The sequence below is a fragment of the Pecten maximus genome, chromosome 3, assembly GCF_902652985.1.
Source record: "Pecten maximus chromosome 3, xPecMax1.1, whole genome shotgun sequence".
NCBI lineage: Eukaryota > Metazoa > Mollusca > Bivalvia > Pectinida > Pectinidae > Pecten > Pecten maximus.
The window spans coordinates 25,382,026-25,406,141 of NC_047017.1; the positions used below are offsets into that span (position 1 = coordinate 25,382,026).

Consider the following 24,116-nt stretch of genomic DNA (forward strand, 5'->3'; position numbering starts at 1 on the left):
TAACCTCGTCTTCTCTGATATCTGTTATCTCACAAAAAAAGTGACTTATTTATACAAATGAAGATAAGAGGATGACATTAATGATAAAAAAGGTATGATGATCTTTTCCACGAAATCTGATGTGATTTCTTGTGCATTATCTACATAAGTGCCTCGTCGGCTGATTTATCTAAGTAAATAACGAATTATATTTAAATGTAATACACGTATGGCTATTGTTTAGTTGTTAGACATTTCACAATGGAGGCAGAGTATTTTTTCATATTGCTTTCTTTTGTTTTACACATTGTTAGCTGTATTCCGGATTCAGAATTTTACCCTTTTGGCCGTGCGGTGCTTGACCATGATTTCCCAAAGAATGACGATGGGAGTTCATCAAGGGTCAATATCAGTACCCTCTTCCCTTTCTTCAACAGCCAACACGACTCCCTATACGTAAGTAAGAGTAGGTATGATCAGTGTTCAGACATGGATCAGGTAGCATGTTGATGTGGTGAGTATATGATCAATATCCTGATATAGCGTTCAATTTTGTGCAGAGTGAGTATGGTCAATCTACATAAAATCATAGTTAGTGTGTATTGTCAATATTCATATTTCATGTACGACTTGTTCACGGTTATTATACAGTTAAATTATGGGGTCGAGGGATATAGCAAGTTTTTGGTTTCATGAGACAATGTTTTTTTCCCGAGGCGAAGTCCAGGGAAAGCAGAAACTTGCTATAAAGCCCATACTTTAACTGGGTTTTTTTTGTTTGTTTTTTTTATTTGTAAAATAAAGGCTGTATTACATATACATTTCATTTTAAATGTTTTACAAGACAAACTTTGTCGTTGATGATTTTGTCCCGGAAGAAAGTGTTTTTGTAGCGCATACCCATTCATGCAAAATCTCCATAATACTTGACCGATTTAATCGACAGGATACTGTTAATCTCGCCTGTATTCTTCCTCCTGATAATGAAAAAGAACGGGTACAAATGACTTCGCCGTTTTTGTGTACTTCAGTGTTTATTTTCAGGTCGTCTTCATATAATTAAAGGGTTTTGGACACATAGGGTATTTTTCCATTTTCTGTTAGCCCGACCCCATAAATGTTGGCTGACACAGGTTTCACCTCGCCTTACAAAGCTGTTTATCTATTTTAGGCCAGTAGGGGAATATTGCTGCTGGCTGAAAAACTTTAATGAGCTAGGTGGTCACGTGGTCCGACGCGTCATCTGGTTCACCTCACCAGTATCACTAGGCTAGAATCTGCCTTGTTATATGCATTTATAGAGGGAAACTTCAAAGAGCCCCATATTATTTTGTAAACATTGAAAGCAATGACAGTGAATGTCCTGATTTTATCATCTTACATGTTTAGATTTCCTTTCCACACCTCATGCCTGTAATTGTATAATCAAAATAGTAGACCAGTGGACAATATCATAGCCTTGGTAATTTACTATTATCACATGTCATCTTTTTTTTTTCTTTCTTAATTTTAAAAACTCAAACAATGGCATATACACTATATGTCTACTCAGAGATGTAAATATCATATATGTGATATATACATCTCTGGTCTACTATACAGGGAGGTGACAAAATGATCTCATTTGTGGCTGTGTGAAGTTAGCTCAACATACGACATACGACATACGACATTCAAAACTTCATATCTTGTGTTTTTACCAGCCAACGAGATAATTTTTGAATGTTCAGCGGCTCAACATACGACATACGACATTCAGATTTTGAATGTTCAGCCGCTGAACATACGACATACGACATTCAGATTTTGATTTTGAATGTTCAGCGGCTCGACATACGACATACGACATTCAAATTTTGAATGTTCAGCCGCTGAACATACGACATACGACATTCAGATTTTGAATGTTCAGCCGCTGAACATACGACATACGACATTCAAAACTTCATATCTTGTGTTTTTACCAGCCAACTAGGTAACTTTTGAATGTTCAGCCGCTGAACATACGACATACGACATTCAGATTTTGAATGTTCAGCCGCTGAACATACGACATACGACATTCAAAACTTCATATCAGCGGCTGAACATTCAAAATCTGAATGTCGTATGTCGTATGTTGAGCCGCTGAACATTCAAAAGTTACCTCGTTGGCTGGTACAAACACAAGATATGAAGTTTTGAATGTCGTATGTCGTATGTTCAGCGGCTGAACATTCAAAATTTGAATGTCGTATGTCGTATGTTGAGCCGCTGAACATTCAAAAATTATCTCGTTGGCTGGTAAAAACACAAGATATGAAGTTTTGAATGTCGTATGTCGTATGTCGTATGTTGAGCTAACTTCACACAGCCCTCATTTGTGCAGTCTTATTACTGTGATTAATTTTCCTAACCTTGTTAACCATTTTATTTTTGGCATAATTTGATAAGATTTTATTAACTTTTAAGAGCACGTTTTACCCTTTCCTGACATAATGTTAACATAAAAATATCCATTTCTTAAATTTGCAAGATAAAGATTTGATAAAAATGCAGTAGTTTAAAATACTGTTGTCTCATCCTGATGTAATTTAATTAGATAGTACGTAATCACAGAGCTGAATATTTTGTTTCTAAGACGATACATGGGTTTTTTGTGCATCGAACTTTGAGGATTTCCTTTGTACATATTAAATCAAGAATTTTTAAATATTGGTTGAAATTAAAGCGTCCAGATAATTTTTTACTCAAAGCATGTTATGATGACAAGTTGGAAACTAAAGATCCTTGGATTATTTATTTAAATCAGGAACTTTGAACTGTCAGTTTTGGGTATATGTTTGAAGAAATCTGTTACTGTTCTGATCAACTGTACAGAAATGTATTCAAACAACGTCCTCTTTTTGACAATTTCCTTATGAAGGTTATGAAGGAAATGCATATTTGATGTGGTGAAAATGTTGTTATTTAATATAAATACATTTCCACCTGTCTATGCAGTCTCCGATTAAAATCCTTCCCTTATTCGGTTCATAATGTTCATTATCTAAATTACACTCCTTCGTTTCTGGAGATGTTAACAAGTGGCCTTCCTCGCTTCTAAGAGCGATCGTTTGTATTTCTGTTTTCGACACATGCTCAATCAGGTATTTCATTCAGTATGGAGACGGAGCGAAATGGAATTCCTTCGGGACGCAATTACTCATTTTTATCAGCTCACCTGGTCCGAAGGACCAAGGTGAGCTTATGCCATACCGTAGCGTCCGTCCGTCAACAATTAACTTCTTCTTCATAACCACTGATCAGAATTTGACCAAATTTGGTCAGAAGCATCCCTATGGGGTGGGGACTCAAAATTGTACAAATGGTGGGGCCGACCCTTAACTCTTTCAGTACCGTTGTCGACTATAGTCGACATAAAAATGTGCTCCCTCTTCCCCGTTGTCGACTATAGTCGACATAAAAATGTGTTCCGTCTTCCCCGCTGTCGACTATAGTCGACAGACTAAGTTGACGTTTTTAAAGTGTTGCTTTTTTGACAGCATCAACCGATAAATACAGTTACCAAATGCAATGATTTATAAAATGTGTTCAAAGCTTTTGAAACAAACACTTTGGTTGTTAAATAATATTTATTTCGTTTGTTTTACGTGTTTTTTTCGGTAGAGTAATAGTTCATATTTTCTCAATATGTTCTTAATGTAAACAATATGGCGGCTTGCTACATTTGCATTTTAGATATCAGAGTCTAGGACGTTTCAATGTGATAAATCTGATCTAGATATTATTTTGTTAAATATTTCTTAATCATGTACAAAGATAACACTAACCTTTCTGTTAAAATAACAACACACCAAAAATGCACATGTAGTCTGCCATTTTGTTTAAACTTCCGGGGGCGAGCCTAATAACTACTTCCGGTACGGAATCCGGAAAGAACACAAAGTACGGAAAGAGTTAAGGGGTCTGAGGGGTGGGGCCGAAAGGGGTCAATTTGGCTCTATTAGTATCAACGACTTCTTCTCTAAAACCAAGCAAAGGATATTACTCATGTTTGCCTGGTAGCATCACTATGGGGTGGGGTTAAATATTGTACAAATGAGTGGGCTGACCCCCCAGGGGCCTAAGGGGCGGGGCCAAATGTGGTCAATTTGGCTATATTGATATAAACGACTTCTTCTCTGAAACTGAGCAATGGATATTGCTCATATTTGCCTGGTCGCATCACTATAAGGTGGGGATTCAAAATTGTACAAATGATGGGGCTGACCCCCCAGGGGCCTGATGGGCGGGGCCAAATGTGGTCAATTTGGCTATATTGATATAAATGACTTCTCTGAAACTGAGCAATGGATATTGCTCATATTTGCCTGGTAGCATCAGTATTAGGTGTGGATTTAAAATTGTACAAATGATGGGGCTGACCCCCAGGGGCCTGTGGGGTGGGGCCAAATGTGGTCAATTGGGCTATATTGATATAAACGACTTCTTCTCTGAAACTGAGCAATGGATATTGCTCATATTTGCCTGGTAGCATCACTATGGGGTGGAGATTCAAAACTGTACAAATGATGGGGCTGACCCCACGGGGGCCTGAGGGGCAGGGCCAAGAGGGGTCAATTTGGCTAAATTGCTATGAACAACTTCTCCTCTGAAACCAAGCAATAGGTTTTGCTCATATTTGACTGTGAGCATCCCTTTGGGGTCGGGATTCAAAATTGTACAAATAGTGGGGCCGACCTCCCTTGGGGCTGAGAGGTGGGGCCAAAAGGGGTCAAATTGGCTAAATTGTTATAAACAACTTCTTCTCTGAAACAGCTCATATTTGACTTGTAGCATCCTTTTGGGTAAGGATTCAAAATTTTTAAATCCAGGTGAGCGATACAGGCCCTCTAGGCCTCTTGTTGTTGTTTTTTTATTTTAAAGATAAATAAAGTGACAATAAATATCCTAGGGTCATAATATTGTAAAGAATGTAACTTTTATTGCTGAAGAAAAATACATATGAGTCTATTCGGTTTTTTGATTGATAAAAAACACTATTTGTCGGCACCTTCAAAATGCATTCATTAAAACGAATTGAATACAGCAATTCTTATGATAAGTTATTACTCGTCATGTTTCAAAACCTGCAAGATATTTTACATTATTAGACAATACCAAGGGGAAGTAATTTATAATACAAGATTTATAATCTATTTTTAGAAACACCCAGTTAACCAGCTTTAGTTACCAGATTATTTTGCACGGGGCCGCGGTGGCTTAGTGGTTATAAGGTGTCCCGACACTTTATCACTAGCCCTCCACCTCTGTGTTGCGAGTTCGAAACCTACGTGGGGCAGTTGCCAGGTACTGACAGTAGGCTGGTGGTTTTTATCCGGGTACTCCAGCTTTCCTCCACCTCCAAAACCTGGCACGTCCTTAAATGACCCTGGCTGTTAATAGGACGTTAAACAAAAACAAACCAAACCAAACTATTTTGCCAGGCCTGTCAATATGACTTTCATCGGGAATCACGTGACACTATTTTAGACAATCAGAGGGTGTGAAAAGATGATTTTAAAATAATGTTTGTTATAGGTCAATACAAACGGCGCAATATCCTTTCAACAAACATTGAACCAATTTACGCCAGCTCCCTTCCCACTCAACGACCATCGTAGCATCGTGTCACCATTTTGGGCAGACGTTGACATACGGAATGGCGGTACCGTGTGGTATCGCGAAACAACAGCTCCCGATATCCTACAGCTAGCAACCAATGAAATCCGTTTGTATAACCCGGATCAGCTTTACTTCCATGCCAGCTGGGTATTCATACCAACATGGGACAACGTAGCGTTCTACGGGGCGTCAAGTGTCGGTCGAACTAAGGTCTGTTGATTGTTGATATATAAAAAAAAATCTTAGATCTATGAATCGAGTTTCAGAAATTCTGATTTCAGCAAAAACTTCGGTCGAACTAAACAAAACATTTCCTGACGAGTTTCATAAAGCTTTTATGAAACGGAAACAAACGTAAGATTAAGTTTATATAAGAGGCATTCTTGAAAAAGTATTTTGCTCAATATATGAAATAAAAGTTTTATTAAAATAAAGTTAATCATTGAATTGATATTCTGTTGTGTTTTTGCAATGAAATAAAGTAGTTTAATGAGAAATGGGTTTATCATTGATTTCTTATCAGCTGGTAATTTGTGATTTTATCTTCAAAAATAATCTTTTAGAATAATCTTGTTATGATCCATAAGAACAAGTGAATGTACATGTACAATAATATATAGCATTTATATTGAAATACAATTATGTTACAAGTTTCATCAGTGGTTCTACGTCGACTTGTGTTTTCTTTATCTTTACAGAGAAACACGTTCCAGGCTGTTCTCATTACAAATGGCCTTCACTCTTTCACCGTGTTTAACTACGCTAAAGTAACGTGGACCACGGGGTCTGCCAGTCATGGTGACTTGAACACAGGACTGGGAGGGACTCCAGCCCAGGTACCAAATCTATATATGAAGAGCATAATTGCATTAACTCATCAGGTCGGCCTAACAAAAATATGTTGCAGTTTTTAGCAAAAAAATACTTATTTGGCTACACCTTGTTCTTCGGTTTGGTTGAAATCTTATATATAAGTACATCAGTTCTGAATTGCAAAACTTGTTTAGGAAACTGATGGATCTAATCATAACATGTCTCCAAACTCACAAAACCTAGAAGGAAATTGAATTAAATCATTGGAGGATAGACTACATGCCAATAATCCACCAATTATAGAAGTAAAGTCGATTTCTGATGGAAGTAGTCTCTGACAATCAGGATAAGTCCTTTTCAAAGCAAAATACTCAAAATAAATGCAACATAAACATGTGTAGGACTGCCAAACAACAAAAGTAAGTACGACTTATTAAAATGATATATTATTAAAAGAAAAACATGATTGAATCTATACATCAATCGGACAAAGCATGACATTTACATTTTTGAAAAGCTTCATAAATTTTAGGACCATTCACCTTTGCAAACGACGCTTTTTTCGTCTTTCACTTCATAACTGAAGTTCGAGCTTCGCGGGCGGTTTATATAACAGCAGGCTGTGCGATCTTAATTAGAATGACCACTGTGTATAGCAATAATGGACATTACTATATAATAGGCATAAGGAATATTTGTCACTGGAAGATTTTAGCAGATAGTTATATAAGTTTCTGAACAATCATAAGTAAAGTGAAAATGTTTATCCGCCGTTTCATGATAATTAAGACTGATCATATTTGCATGAAGCACATTTTAATGTAAATTACAGACGTGGTTAGCTCTGAATTTATGCATGTCTAGAAAGCAATTCTATGTCAGCGCTTTGGCGTTGCATGATAATCAGCTTCGATTTTTATTCGACTAAAACTATTCGTCAATATCTCTTCAATTACGATAACGTCAGTGAAAATAATTACTGCAAGGAACTTTTTATTCATATAATCAACCTGAGAATCTTTTTCCTGAATACTGGGCATCATTTTCAATCACGAATATCATAGAGCCTATGAATTTAACAGATGATTGTGAAGTCACTGGTTAGTTTTAGCAGAAGTAATTATTGGGTTCATTTACAATATACCTTTTTCAATAAATTGAATGCTTGTAAAATTCACAGGTCGGTTTTAATGGTGGTGACGGAGTCAATTTTTACGCATTACCTGAATCCCGAACGCCAGCTATCATCAATCTTCCTCGCATGTCTAATGTGAAAACGAATGGGAAATTCGTATTCCGGATTGACACTGCTAGCATTGAGAACGGCGGATGTAATACTGGAGGTAAGATTGACATCAAAATACACATTAAAAATCTTTTACTAAACGTATGCCTTACTAAAATACAACGCCAACGTAGACGGATGACTTACCTGCAATATCCTTGCAGTTTAAATTTTTATTTCATTTTTTTTTTAATTTGTTACTTGCATCTTTCATTTTATTTCCTTGAATAACCAGTCGAGAACCATGTATTTTACGTAAAAGACAAACCATATATCATGGTGGTTGAATATAATACATTTGATCACCGTCCGGGGAATAAGCTATACTTAATTACTAGTAGTGACAGCGGGTGTGGTGTACAGTAATATACAGAAGCGAAGACAATATTTGCAGGTAATGTGAAGGTGAATCCCTTTTACATCACTATGTATGGAAGCCAGGAGATCACGGTATCTGGTCCCTGTTTTTCCGCGAATGACACCGTGCATATCATCTTCCCCAACAACGACAGCCAATCGTGTGTTAGGAGGTCAGAGTTCAGTGTAAGGTGTCTCACACCATCATTTTACGTCACTGGAGTCATCGATATTGTCCTCCATATTACTTCTTCACGCGGACAGACTTTCCGTTACACAGGGCGCTGCACTGTTGGTGAGTGATGACTCCATTGTCAAACTTTTCCATTGTTAAACTTATTACATTGTTACAATTATTCCATTTTTATAATTATTCTCTTGTTAAAATGACTCCCATTTTTATAATTATTCTCTTGTTAAAATGACTCCCATTTTTAAACTTATTCCATTGTTAAACCTATTACATCGAAGACTCATTTCTGTTTCATTGTTAAACTAATTTTATTGTTGAAATGTTGACTTATACTGACGTTATTTTTCTTATACATTCATCATACCAGTTAACCCTTTAATTAGCGAGCCTGGATTGGTTCGAGTCTTGGTTGGTATCTGGGCCCGAGATAAAAGAGTGACCGTTCAGTGGACTCCTGATAGCTTGCCCTTCACAGAAAGTCGTGCTAATATAGAAGTTTACACCATCGAGGTATGATATATGTTTCCTTTTTATATTTTACATTGTGTGCATGTGCTTTAATAAAATCAGCTTTGATTTGTTTTATATATTGCTAAAATTGTATTAAATTTTGTAAGTTACTCTTAGCTCTTATTCATATGAAAAAGACCATAACACACGAGGACAAAATCGTACGCTAAAGCAATATGTTAATATATTCGCTTGCAGAACTGTGTCATTTGGACCACAAAATATCATAGCAATGCATTTAAATGGCAAGCTAAAACTTAAAAAAGGAAAACATGATGTTCTAGTGAAAAGGATTTGCGGCTTGATAGCAATTCCTTTTTGGTTTTCAAATGTTCTTTCCCGCCTTAATCGAAAGAAACATTTAAAAGTTCACCATAATTTAATGATTATATGATGATCTATATCTTGCATAGTCAAACGACGCAGGACAGCCACGACCTAATCCTCGAGAAAACATTGGCATCCTCTGTAATAATCAGTGCTGCCTCGGCCTCGTTTATATTGGACGTTAGAACAACTGTTGTAATTCTCAAGATGACAGAAGTTGGAAATAATGTGGCGTAAGTAGTAAGCCACATCACATAGTTAATATTGGTACGCCGGTGATTAATGTTCTAGCAAAAAAAATATACACCAGAGCCAGTTTCTGTATTCTATTTATCACACAACTCCTATTTATAAGACAATAGGAGGAAACTCTCACATGCTCATTTTGACTCAGATGGTATGTTTTCCAATAATAATACAATCATGTCACGATGTTGTTTATCTATGACGTTAATATTGTTATCACACATGGTCCTACGACATTACAAAACATGTCAGTTATGGCATGTAGTTTATATATCATACCTCGCTGTGACATGTAATGACTATATAATTATATAATTCATAAGTTATATACATAAATAGGACCAAAATTTAAAAAAAATCCTACATTTGCGTCCTTAGCTTTTTTGTGTGATATGTGATATCTTACAATATTCTATAAGGCAGGTATTGTAAGCAAGAGATATATGATGGACATGTCTTTGTGTATCCCCATAAGTTATATCAACTACTGTAACTTACCCTAGCAGAATACAAAACAAAATTGTTTCTTTTCCATCCTTGTGCTGTAGCTATTGAACTGGAGTACATTTATGATACCGATTCTTTAACAGTATATTAATTTCATCTATCTTACAGCATTGTTCATTTATCCAAGACTCACTAGAAATCTATTACATTGTATGTTGCCTTACACAGATTACATCACAGCGTCTGGTCAGACGCGTTTGTTGTAAAACCAAACATGGATACAATAAATGGACAGGAAGAAGCCAAAGACACGTGTCAAAGACAACTTAACTCTGATATAAAGTTGCCTCCCTTGACGGACCTTCATATCCATACATGTCCATGCAGGGCGGAGCAAATTGAGATCGACGTTGCGAGATTCCATCGAGATCCACTTTGTGAAGACATAAAATATCTTGATCATTTAGATTATCGTACCTCCCGGAACTGTCAGCAGGCAGACGCCCGACAGTGTTACCGACTCAACAATCCAGGGTAGAAAACTTAAGTACCTTTTTAGACAATAATGGCTTTCTGCTGAAAAATAAGCTTATGTCTCCTGCATGATAAGATTTAATTCTAAATAAACGTAAAGTTACTGAGCATTAAGATACCTCGTCTTGCATTCATTCACGTTACCTAATTCGGCAAGAAAAAAAAATCCGCAATTTGTTAGCGTTGTTTGCTGGAGTTAAACGTCCTTGCAAAACCATATCAGGATTGAACACACCAAACTAAATCTAACAGATAAACATTAATTTACTCGCATCTTCAGCTTAATATGCTTTATATGATTTTATTCTCTTTCAGACCTAATGGATCAGGTCGTCTGTGTTGTTACGATTACCTGGGTAACCTTATGGATGCCAAGTCTGTGTCCGGGGGAGGCACTGCACACCGATTCCACTACTTTGGGGGACCTGGCAGCGTCCCTTATTTATCTACTCTAGTATTTGACACGTCACCTTACTTCCATTGTTGTAAGTACATACGGGATACTGCAGGACTAGCTCTGTGTGCCCGGCTACTACAACAACGTCCACAGGGTGACTGTAAAAACTATCAACCCATAAGGCCAGGTAAGCATAGCTGTCATAGTACCAAGAAAAAACAATATAGTCTGTGCATGTATGTAGAGATACAAATGAATACAGTTTCTATTTTAGGGAAAGAAGTTAAATGTATAAAAGAAATATGGTGGTATATTCCTGCTACTGTTTATAATTACAAAAATGTATCTCGACGTTTGTTAGCTGACTGCAAGAATATGCAACTAGAGACTTCTTTCATCAACAAATAATTAACTTTTCTTTGTTTTCATGGTAAATACTCAAATGTGATTGGTCGAAAAATTCTTTTCATTCTTCTATGAAAGAAATTCCGAGAATGGCGCAAAAAATGTGATGTCACAATACGACTATTGACGTTGCGTATTGATTTGAGAAAAAGAATCCCATTTAAAACCAGTAAAATTGTACATAAAAGATGTTTTAAATTAGGAAATCATTTTCAAAAATTAATTATAAGCGTTGATGTCAATTTTTTTTTAGTTTCATCGGGGTATGAAACAAATTTTGTTTGCAAACTTCTGTAAGAATCCGCTACGCGGATTCATACAGTTTGCAAACAAAATTTGTTTCATACCCCGATGAAACTAAAAAAAAATGACATCAATGCTTAATAAATATTTTAATTGTAACGAAATTTAACGTAATAAGATTGATCGCGTTATTCTCATGGAATAATCAGATTTTATTTGTCTGTGAATGTAACGTTTTACTATTTGATATGGTATTCATATTGTGTGGTATTTAACGTGAAAGATTAAGCAGCAATGTCTTACTACACTGTATTATCGTGTAACTAAATGAAGATTTGAACTCCGTTCTCATCCCTTTCATGAATAGCACGACTGAATGGTGATTCCCACTTCACCACACTGGATGGGTTGTCATACACCTTCAATGGCGTTGGAGAATTCATACTGCTAAAACGCATCAGTGACGCATTCTCCGCTCAAGTCCGAATGGAACAGGTGGCTGGTCCGGATGGTAAACATTACACCGAACTGTCCTTAACCTTGTGTCATTTTTCACTTAACTTTTTGACGAGAGATGTATGTTTTCGCGAACAAATGAAATGTCGGACGTTTCCTTTTCATTGCCGTCAGTGCATTGTAGCGTACTTTTACATAAAGCGTAAGGTATCGTTCAGAGTGTTATAATATCTCTTTCAAAATGTTATTACATTTAAGATATACATATATACCTTTCAGTGTGATGCATCTTGATTAAGCATGACTTTTAGAATACTTTAGTTTACCTTTTGGAGTACTCTAGGATACCTTTTGGAGTACTCTAGGATACCTTTTGGAATACTCAAAAAGTTATACCTTTTGGAATACTGTGGGATACCTTTTGGAATACTCAAAAAGTTATACCTTTTGGAATACTGTGGGATACCTTTTGGAATACTGTGGGATACCTTTTGGAATACTGAAGGATACCTTTCAGAATACAGTAGAATACCTTTAAGAATACTGTTGAATACCTTTCAGAATACCATAGGATACTTTTCATTGTACTGTTTGATACCTTTCAGAATAAAGTTGGAAACCTTTCAGAATACTGTAAGATACCTTTCAGAATAAAATAGGATATTTTTTTCAGAATACTGTTGGATACCTTTCAGCATACAATAGGATACCTTCCAGAATTTCGTCACCATATGATTAAAAAGCATTCTTGTATATATTTTCTAGGCTCTTTGCGACAGGCGAGTGTGATAACCTCTTTCTCAGCGAAACGATTCAGCATGCCAAATACGGTAGAGGTCCGGCTGAATTCCATCAGGGTGGCCGATGTCCTGGTAAATGGTGAAATAGTGGACTTTATCAATTACAGATCTCTACACTTCAATGGTAATACAATATGCGCGGTCAGAGTATCGCAATTTTAGATGTAACATTCCATATTTGATTTAATGATGGTTTGGTTTGGTTTGTTTTGTTTAAAGTCCTATTAACAGCCAAGGTCAATTAAGGACGTGCCAGGTTTAGGAGGTGGAGGAAAGCCGGAGTACCCGGAGAAAAACCACCGGCCTACTGTCAGTACCTGGCAGCTGTCCCACGTCGGTTTCGAACTCGCAACCCAGAGGTGGAGGGCTAGTGATAAAGTGTCGGCACACCTTAACCGCTCGGCCACCGCGGTCCCATTTAATGATGGACAATAGCGTATATAATATATACGAAACTAGAAATGAAAATATTCACAGTTGATTATGCTTCTTAATGGATACTTACTGCGAATGAAATCTCTTCGTGTGGTGCGATAGCAATGTTATTGATTTTAAGCCATTAAGTGGACATAAATGTTGTCATTAATCATACATTTGTATACTTACTGTTGTGTTAGACCAATTTTATGTGGAAAAAAGACTATAGCGGATACGAAGACATATATAGAAGTATAAGTTATTATAAACAATTAGCATTCCTTCCATCTTAGGTGTTTCAACAAGGATGACCGAACGGAACAACACAGACGGATCATTAAAACAGATCACCGTTATCTTCACTGAGCCCATCCTGGCATTTCGCATTCTGGCCTATCGTTCATTTCTCAATGTCATCATCGTATCGGGGTCGGACAGCTTACGAGGTACACACTGTAAATGAAATTAAACCATACAGTTCGTGTCCTTCAGGACGCTTCAACGATGTTTGTGTATGATAATCCAGATAAAGAGCTAGAAAAATAGCAATAGATCTCAACGTAGGAAGAATGTACATATACGTCAAACAGAATTAAAATAAAAATTCTCGATACCTTACTTAATTCCATCGTGGGATTTTATTACTGTAAGCTTACAAATTGAAGAGAATTTTAGCATTTTTGAAGTACATGTAACAGGAAACGGTGACATTAATCATAAGCACTTAATATAACATCGCTGTATCTCTGTACCACTACATATATAACTACACGTAAAAAGACTTCACTTTTGTCTATATTTTGAACGCGCGATTTATTTATGTCATTCGATGATATTGACTCTTATAACAGTCAGATATAAGTGGAACCATCAATCCTATCAAAGACGATACTGCCATCCTGAGTTTATTTGTATACAAGATCTGATGACCGGTACGATTTCAATGTTATTGCTACAGGAAACATCACAGGACTTCTGGGAAACTACAACGGTGATCCCGAGGATGACCTAACCACACAAGATGGACATGTTATCTCCCGGAACAGCACCGCGAGGGATATACACCTGAAGTTCGGGTTGACGTGTAAATTTCTTATTAGTCTTGTGTGTCTTTTGTTCTTTTAACTTAAGATACCACAATCACATAACAAACCGCCTAATATTATCCTGAATACATATGTGATATTCATTGAATGTCTAGAACAATGATTCTATATGTTTGGTTTGAATGCTTCAATCCTGAAAATGACAAGAATATGTTTATAAATGACCAACTATTTTTCTGTTCACTTGTTTAACACAGGAAAGTGTTTCGAAACGATTTCTAAAAACCTACTGAACTACACAGTGCATTTGATGAGTATTTAACAGTTTGATTCGTTTTTAGGGAGAGTACGCAGACATAATTCCCTGTTCACATACCCTATCGGTAAGTCCTACTCAACATTCCAGAACGTGGCTTTTACTCCTTTGTTCCAAACGCCTGTTCAAACGATCGCACCAGAAGCACGGAATATATGTGGTCATGATGAATTTTGTCTTTACGACTACCACGCCACCGGACGGGCGGATATTGCAGGTGCAACAAGGGCTGCTTCTCAGACATTCAAAAGCATACAGCTACAAGCAAAACCAGGTAAGATAAAAACCAGATCTTAAAAAATAATCTCTTTTGCATATACATGTACATTATAATACATGTATATGGATTTTGTATCTTTTATCTAAATTATCCGCATGGATAGACAAATGAACGTAAATTGAATTTATGCAGCACCAACCAAAGAAGCGTGTTTAAACTACGTACGAGAAATTGGTGATATGATTTAATGAGCACCATGTGATTATTTAAACCATTGTTTAAGTTGTAGTCATTGAAATACTAAATACTCATTTAGATCCACTCAATAATGTGTGTGCCTAACTGTTCGTAAAATACATAGTTGTAAAATATGAGTTTTTGTAGATATTTTGAAGGTTTACAACTTCACAACAAAAATAATGTACTATTAGTTTTAGGTTAACGATTATTTATAGGAAAATGTTATTTCCGCCATACTAACTTTATTTCCGGGTGGATATTACTATCTCAATCGATCGTATTTTGATGATATCGTTACAGTTATTGTATGTGATCGGCCTCTCGATGTCGCATATGGTTACTGGAATAGTACCGGCTTAGTCGTGAATTCCACTGCTGTTCTCATTTGTGAGGAGGGCAGACGACCTAACACTTCTGACGTCATATCCTGTACAGCAGACGGGACATGGAGACACATCAGTGTGGAGTGCATAGAAAGTATGATAAAAGTTTGAACTATTTCTATAGTTGATATAATAATGCATGTTCACGATGATTCTTTAATCAACGTGAGAGGTCACTTCTGTTTGACCTGTCACAGACGCATATATGTTAACACGCCCACGTGACAAGAACAATACCCAGGTTAACATACCAGTGTCCGTAACATAACCAACCTACAGTTAAATATCCTCACATTCCAAGCTTAGAAATGATTATAAATGATATTCATTAAAGTTTTTTTTTAAATATCAATTATGAAATGAAAGTGAATATAATGAAATCACAAGATGCTTTTAATTATCGTACTTGGCCTTCAGTTCGTTGCGAAGCACTTCCCCACATTCCATCTGGACAATGGTTGGCATCAAACTACACGATGGGAGCCATTGCGACTCTGCAATGTGATGTCGGGTCAAATTTGAACGGATCAGGTGTGACGACATGTGATGAAGTCGGCATGTGGAATCCCAATGGACAAACCTGCGTTAAAGGTAATACACCAAAACGAACCGTTTAATATGTTTATGATTAAAACCTTTTTTGCCTTTTCTGATCAAAATGGTGTTTTTATTATTAATCCTATTTATTTATTTATTTATTTATTTATCGATTTTTCCCTAGAGTTGCTCATTTTACTTTTTTATGATACATGCGGCACTTTTTGGTTGTTTCGTAATTTTATTGAAATGACGCTCTTTTACCACCAACGCCTTTTTGGTCGGAAAAATGAAAATCCGCTGTATGTACCAAAACAAAACAACACAACTCGCTAAATACAGCGCCTTTTTCGCCCCGGTTCAAAAGCCCCCATAGTGCAAGCTGTCCAACAATCTTTGCAGGTGTGCAATGAGATACGAGACAGTTGGAATGCAATATGTCGTAATCATAATGACTTTTTGAAAGAACACAATTGTATTGGTTTCCAGCCATCATACAATAGTTTTGAATGGAGAATAACCCCTTTAATTCTCAAACCCAGAAGTTTTATTTTATGGCTAATGAAATAGACCAAAATTTATTCCGACTGAAAGTATTTGATTTGTAACCATGTGAGAAAATGTATCAAACATAAGTCTACTCCGTAGACAGGGATATCAACTCGGCTGGTCTCCTGACCAGCAAACCACATATCCCCGTCTTTGAGTGAGACTCATTCAAAGTTCTATTAACAATAATAGCCTGTCTGTTCGTATTTGAAGTTGATTGTGGTCCACTTCCGTCCTTCCAAAATGGGCGATGGGTCAGCAATGGAACAACCTTTGGACATACAGCCATCTTGGAATGTGATGAGGGGACAGAGTCTGTGGGTAGCACAAATGTCCATTGTGGGGTCACTGGAACGTGGGGAATTGGCACACAAACTTGTACTACCAGTATGTAAATAATATCTCATTGGTGTAAACTAGCATTGCATGATATTGAATATGATGAAATATATTAACTTATAGAAAATTGTATACTGGAAGATAAGTCTTAGTGGTTGTCAAGTTCATGCTGTAACATTATAAGAAAAGATGGTACTAGATTTACATTCTTCTCCGTCGTACCGAAAGTGCAGGAAAGCGATCGCATAATGTAAAAGATAAAAAAAACGAAACCAAAGGTAAGGGTCGCTGGTACAATAATAACTAACTGAAACCCCAATAACACCACTAATGAATAGTCAGTCTGGAAACCATGCAGCGATAATATCCAACTGTGGACGAAAATTTGGTTTACCACATAAATGCGTTTGTACAATATGCTTGTTTTAGGTATCCATGATGGTTTGTACCGCAAAAATTCGAAATAGTTGGAAATAAATGTACCGATACATATTTCCTGTTATAGAGGGCGCAATTTGGACGTTATACGTACTTAATCTCTTTTCACAATGATACCAACTATTCGATTGGTCATTTAATTGACAAATTCCTGTCAACTATCAATCCATTCGTAATTCATGTTGTTGATCAAACCCACATTTTTTAGTTGATTGCGGACATTTGCCTTTGGTGACTCATGGTCATTTGGTTGGCAATGTAACATTATTTGGACACACAGCTGAACTAGTGTGCGATGAAGGGAGACAACCCAGCGGTGTTTCGAACTTCACCTGTGGACTAAGTGGAGAATGGAATATCAGCTCTGTAACATGTGATCTGGGTACGAGTTTATCCTAATACGTAATGACACAGTCTATCATAATCTAGTGTATCAGGGTGGAATATGTACTATATATCATCCCGTCATCCCGTAAATATTGCTGAGGACTGATATCAGCTCACTCGCATGTGATCTGGGTACGAGTTTATCCTAATACGTAATGACACAGACTATCATAATCTATTGTTTCTTAGTGGAACCTGTACTATAATATCATCTTGTAACGGTTGCTGAGGACTGCTAAAAGCTGTGTTGAATCTGTCCTATTTTGTTTTTTGTTATTTTTTTCCTCCCTTTTGAATTAGTTTATGCCTATTTAATGTTTGTTTGTTGTTGAGTTCTAATTATTCAGAACATTTTATAAAAGTCCTCTCATTAAAATCCTTTACAGTCAACTGTGGACCACCAAATCACGTGGTAAATGGACTGTGGACTGGCGGAGATTACATATATGGATCTCTATACCATCTGATTTGTAAGACCGGAACTATTCTGATAGGAAATGAAACGGTCAACTGCACAGCTCATGGCGAGTGGTCAAGTACCGGACAAAGATGTGTTGATGGTATGTGGTACAAATATTAGGTTGAAAGGAATATGAAAAGTATGTGATTATGTAATTTAAGTATTGTCTGGGTCTTAATTCCCGTTATTGTATTGAAAAGGATGACTATCAATCTAAGGTATAAATTACCGTTTCCAGAGTCACCCTCGGGTACCCACGATTGATTGCACTACATTTATAACCCGTTAGCAACTCTGTGAAAAAATCGTTTCATCGACGCAACTCTATTAAAAAAATAAACAAAACAATATAACGCTTTCAGAATAAGAATTCTTCAGTTGATAGGGGGAAATATTCAAAAGTACATGTAACAAATGGCTGCGCCCGTGAATGCGTCTAGATTCTGTGATAAACATATAGTGTGTAAGAACAGGTCCTGAGTGTTTTAACGAGTATAACCTAGTATGGCAATGTTTTGGATATGCTATGAATAGCCCATGTAATAAGTGTGTCAGTAAGCTAAACAGAGCAACGAAATTGAGCAACGACCTGGTGAAAATTTACGGCTTTTTCTGTCACCATGGCTTCTTTTAAATGATAGTTTTTTTATTTTTGTAAGACAAAAAGGTATCAATAATATTCTGAAATGGTTTAAACCTATTGATATTAACTTTCTGAGACACTTTTTCGAGATCACTCGCCGCCATTGTTGTTGATATGCAGCTTCTATAAAATGTATGTTACCTTCAATCTGACTGGCTGAGTTCCGATAGGAAAATATGACGGAGCCAATCAAATAGCCTCTAGTTTTCACGGAGTCGACCCGAGGGTGATAAGTGTAGCGTTACGCAGTGCGATCAACCGTGGGTATCTTATGATGGGAGTCGTGATGCAAAACGTTTTCAAAGGCATTCAGTGTTCAACAGGTATAGTTTTGTTTGATTATATGAAACGAATTGATCTCATGAAGCAAAGTAAATTCGTTAATAAATTCATACATGTATTCGAGACATATATATATGTACCCGTGTATTATTTAATCCAATGATGTTAATTATCTTTCAGTTGATTGTGGAGATTTGCCGCCGGTGACATATGGACAGTGGATAAGTAACGGGACAACGTTTGGCCATATAGCCTTTCTGCAGTGTGAAGAAGGGAGACAACCTAGTGGCCCAGGAAACGTCAGCTGTGTTCACGTTGGAAATTGGGGTGTCAACAATCAGACATGTGAACGTGGTAGGTCGGCAAATCGTTAGAAAGCAAGAAATGTAAATCTGTATTTACTGCTTGGTATCGCAGAAAGACAAATGTAGTGGAATAGCGGGGAATCTTAATAAGTGTTACGTCATTAAAATTATTCGTGATGAGTTGTCCAAACTTTTGATTGACTCATTTCATTCAAACACAATATATCGCGAATAAATGATCGTATGATCGACCAATGAAATCGGTTGTAAAATCACAAATGAATTAAAATAGAAATCAGGGTTATCATTGAGGTACAGTGATCATGCCACCCACTTACCTGTCTATATGCAACCACTTTTAATCATAGAGTCATGGAAGATTTTCTATGACCCCGACATGCCAAAACTATTTTTCCCAGTGTCTAATAAACATAACGATCATAGGATCGAACTGGTTAGAGAATTTGATAAGGTAGATAACACAGCCCCTTCTGTTAATCAGGGAAAGTGAACGTAACCCCCAGAGTGTCCAGGATGCTGCTGACAATTAAGTTACCGTTTTGTGTCGGTGTCTGTGGTTAATATTCTGATATAACAAAAATGTTTTACTGATTTCCTGAAAACATATTCAAATAATAGTTTTAATATAACGTTTGATATCTTTACCTATGTGCGATTCAAATCAAAACTCTCTTTTTACCGAGTATCGTCAAATTAAAAGAATCAGAAAATAAATATCGTTTAGGCCGAAAGCAACACTGAAGACTCATAGAAAGACAAAACAGCTGTACGTTGTAGTTACATTCAGTCTTTGCTGTGCTGTATCTCAATTTTATTGAAATATGTTAATATTTTGCGCCTTTTGTACAACCCTTTAGAGTAAACAGTATATGTGGTATGTGTGTTATTTAAAGTTATGTTTTGACAGTACGATGCCGGCTACCTACCGCAGAAAATGACGGCTACGTGGGGACTGGGATTGACTCTAATTGCACTACCGAAAGCAATGGCACAGACATAAATACATACTGTTATTACGGCACAATGGTTGAACTTGGATGTCTGGAAGGGAGAACACTTAGTGGGAACAACACTGAAACTCTCTGTATGGCAGACGGCAGGTGGTCACATGAAGGAATGGCGTGTCACCTAAATTCAGGTAAAACCAATAACATAATACATGTTTTGATCGTTCCGTAGTTGATTCACATCTTTGTAGTAATGCTAGATTTAATGCTTTATTCAATAATATATTTCAATGGGTTACAGACACACTGTCGTTGAATGGAATATTTTGGTGTCGGGAAATGTTACTTTTTGTCAAAACATGTTGTTTTAAATTTTGTGTCCGTCGCAATTTGGTATTTCACATCATCGGATGATAAGTGTAGTGTAGCGTAGTGCAATCAACCGTGGGCATCCGACGATGGATGTTTTCATATTTTTGATTAATCATTCACTTTTTTTCACAACTTTGTTTATCTAGATGATTAGAAACGAGCATCAAATTATTTAGAGGTTTTTTTTCTTCAACATATTATACTGCTCGGGGGATGATTTTATACAACAGAAATACGTGTGTGCTAAATATGCAAGCGGTTTAAATAACGTTGATATATCCGAAAGTAATCACGACATCCATCATTCATTGAGTACGTGCCACTTCCAAAGAAACTTATTGAACAAATACATATGAATGGTTCATATTGTGAGGAGTTACTCCATTTAGAACTTCTCTCTGAACCACTTCCATAAAACCTACTGATGTTATGCTGGTATATTTTCGTTACAGTCTCCAGTCGTTCCGTGAGAGTAGGCGGAATAATAGGCGGTGTCATAGGCGGGATCACAGCCGCAATAAGCGTGACATGTGTGGTGGTCATCATAGTAGTCACCAAGAACCGTCGCAGAAAACGCAAAGCTTCAGCTACCTTCTCGTATGTTCTGGAGTGTGACAAGCAAATGAAAGCAAACACTGTAACACAATTACACTGTCAGCGAATAACTGAAAACTAAATAATGGTGTACTCCTTTTGTTAGTAGTTTCATGTCGCGATGAATATGAACGGAACGCCATTCCATAATAATTGATTGCAATATGAAACATTGATGTATTTAAATTTGTATTAAATTGTTTTAATAGAGTTTTAAATCAACGTTTTTCATTCTGTATAGTAAAATAATATTGTATTTATGGGAGGCTTGTGGGAAAGAACCGAACCCCAGTGATCGGATTAGAACTATTAGTTTGGAAAGAAAGTAATGAAACAATATCATATACAGGTTATATGAAAAATATTTACCAGAAAAGAATACTTTGTAAGAATAAAGAATTAAAAGAAGATATCTATATATCACTTATTGGTCCCACTTATCAGGTACCCTGGCTGTTAATAGGGCGTTAAACAAAAACAAACCAAAACAAACCAGGGGGCAGACCTACAGTTTTTATACAAATTGGTTCATCTTTACCCAGGGATACTTCAGACCAAGTATAGATCAAGTCCTTACATCTGTACAGAATGAGTAGGATTTTGAAGGAGTTGCTATTTCTGATCTCCTACTGGGTCCCGACCTTCAAGTCCGTTGGGGACCGGAAACAGTGTTCATACAAAATTGGTTCTGCTACTCCAAAGAATGTTTCAGACCAAATATGGACCAATCATTCAATTCCTAAAGAAGAATTTAAAAGAATTAGATACATTTTCCCACCCCACAGGCGCTTGGGAATCCAGACCCACCGCTTTACCGCTTTATTCAAATTGTTTCCCTTCACCAAAGACCAAATATGGACCGAATCTTTTCATTTCTACAAAAGAATTTAACACTCCATTCAAGGATGCTGCAGACCAACCGTTTATACACGATGAGCTAAATACGTGTTCATTTGCTCGGTGATAATGAAGTTAATTAAAGGGCATCAGTCATCATTATGAACACCTGTTGGACAGATTAAACACGTTTACATACAATAAAATTTGGTTCACAATCCGTGAAATAGTCGTGTTTCTTTTGAAACTAATCTTGATATCATACATAATTATGGAACTCGGAATGGGAAGTCCCTGTTAGTTTTTTCCCCGTTAGCTGACAGAACCGCTTGGAATTGAATCAACTGCGATATGTAATGTATGTTATCTGAAAGGTAAACGAGATGTTTCGATAGACTTTCTACAATAGTATCATGGTGTCCTTAGAACTATAACAATATAAGTCTGGAGCAAGTTTGAAGTAGTGATAACCTTGTATCATTCATGAATGACAACTTGGTATGAAGTGGTTGAAAACAGAACTTGAAAGGATTTTAAAATGTACTTATTTGTTTTTGAGGTTCCCCAGTAAACGAGAATTACACACCTGTCCCGCTTTGTCAGTGTAGTAGGTTTAAAGCAATCTCCAAAATCAACTAGGGTTTCTGTATTTTTCCAAAAGCAACCAAACAAATCGCCGCGTTAATTTAAATTGCTAGTAGGGAAACACCTTTTATACCTTACAGATATGTGTAAACGCAAAAAGAAAATCTCGCAAAATCTGTAATTTTCAAAATTTACCTTAAGATGTTAATATGACAATTTTTTTAGCCAAATGATCAATCTTTCTGAGAAATTGTTTGAAATTCCATATGATATAATACGAAACTTGTTCCAATTTGACTATACGCTCAATTAAAGGGAAAGTGGATCGGAGAAGCAATGAAGATTTTAAAATATTCTTCCTCAAAATCAAAGGTTCCACCCAAACCTACGCCCACAAATAATGTTCATAGGACAATGACACTATATTCGACATTTGGTTGGAATAACACCGATACTTGAGAAACTAAGTTAGACATAAAATCCAGATTCTCTGTAACCCTAATTTCAAGAGTCACTGTGCCATAAATTCTGAATGATAAACTTTGGAGTGACATATTGATGACTATGACGACGACGCTTGAAAAGTAGCGTCACACAAGTAGTCTCTCCGATAGCTAAGAAAATCTGTACATTTCCGTATCATTGTCACCAACAAATATGAAAGCCCCCGGAATCAACTTTTCTGGAACAAACACTAACCTCCTCCTACCAAATGGCTCAGAGCGGCTCCAAAGGGAAACAGAAGAGCTCGAGGACAAGTAACAAGTAAGTGAAGATGTTTCAAGTGAAATTTGGTGGAAACCAATTGGATAGTTCACGATTGGTTAGAGTAAAAGGTCCGCAAATAATAGACATATATATTCCTTTTTTATATGATTACGGTTAAAGTGCGCCAATAATAGACATATATTCCTTTTCAAATCATTACGATTAACATAAGAGCGCAACTGCGAGAATGTCACAAACAACAATCACTACTTTAGGCAATCAAAGTAAATGCTCATCGGTGGGTCCCACTGTTAGGTATGTATCAAGTCCGAAAACTGTAAAAAGCTCAAAATGTAAACATTGATATGTGTTTCTTCTTGAGTATGTGGATAGTAAGAAAGAGAAAAAGCAAGAAATGAAAATACAATACGTTTTTATACTCTATAGTTTATTATCGATATAATTTTCAAACGGATGCGTCATTGATTTAATCATCAAAATACAAGACTCCGTGTGTATAACTTCAAAATACTATCAAACATTAAATATATAGAAGGCACGCTAAAAATGAAACATCAAATGCACATGATGTTCTTAATACAATGTTTAACAAACTATATATAAACTGAATTATTAATACATTTGTTTGAAAGTGGTATTCAATCCTGCATCAAAAAAAACTTAAAATCGTTGATGGCAAATGTGAACGGGAGGGGGGAGAACTCCAACAATCAATTTTGAAATCTTTAATATGCAATATAATGAATTAATGATGCAAGCGAGTCACGATTTTTTTAATTCATTGATGAAATATATTGAAATGTAAATCTATCAATAGATAGTATATGATGG

At 36.4% G+C, this 24,116-nt stretch overlaps 1 protein-coding gene across 1 annotated transcript; it reads left to right on the plus strand.

The window, feature by feature from the left end:
• The first annotated feature begins 240 nt into the window (after nucleotides 1-240).
• Nucleotides 241-21,216, plus strand: LOC117322680 (mucin-like protein). Its single transcript, XM_033877618.1, has 16 exons — nucleotides 241-435; nucleotides 5,542-5,835; nucleotides 6,324-6,461; nucleotides 7,619-7,781; nucleotides 10,271-10,337; nucleotides 10,653-10,921; nucleotides 11,750-11,893; nucleotides 12,604-12,762; nucleotides 13,349-13,501; nucleotides 14,443-14,691; nucleotides 15,178-15,354; nucleotides 15,678-15,851; nucleotides 16,560-16,733; nucleotides 17,897-18,070; nucleotides 19,076-19,249; nucleotides 20,993-21,216. The coding sequence occupies exons 1-16, from the start codon at nucleotides 241-243 to the stop codon at nucleotides 21,214-21,216; spliced, it is 2,928 nt and encodes a 975-aa protein (XP_033733509.1).
• Nucleotides 21,217-24,116: the final 2,900 nt, after the last annotated feature.

What these genes read in the sequence shown, in the direction of transcription:
- LOC117322680 (XM_033877618.1), top strand. Translation starts at nt 241, where the DNA reads ATGGAGGCAGAGTATTTTTTCATATTGCTTTCTTTTGTTTTACACATT. An exon ending in GCCAACACGACTCCCTATAC is followed by an intron (nt 436 to 5,541) that starts GTAAGTAAGAGT and finishes TGTTTGTTATAG; the next exon opens with GTCAATACAAACGGCGCAAT. An exon ending in ACAGGTGGCTGGTCCGGATG is followed by an intron (nt 11,894 to 12,603) that starts GTAAACATTACA and finishes TATATTTTCTAG; the next exon opens with GCTCTTTGCGACAGGCGAGT.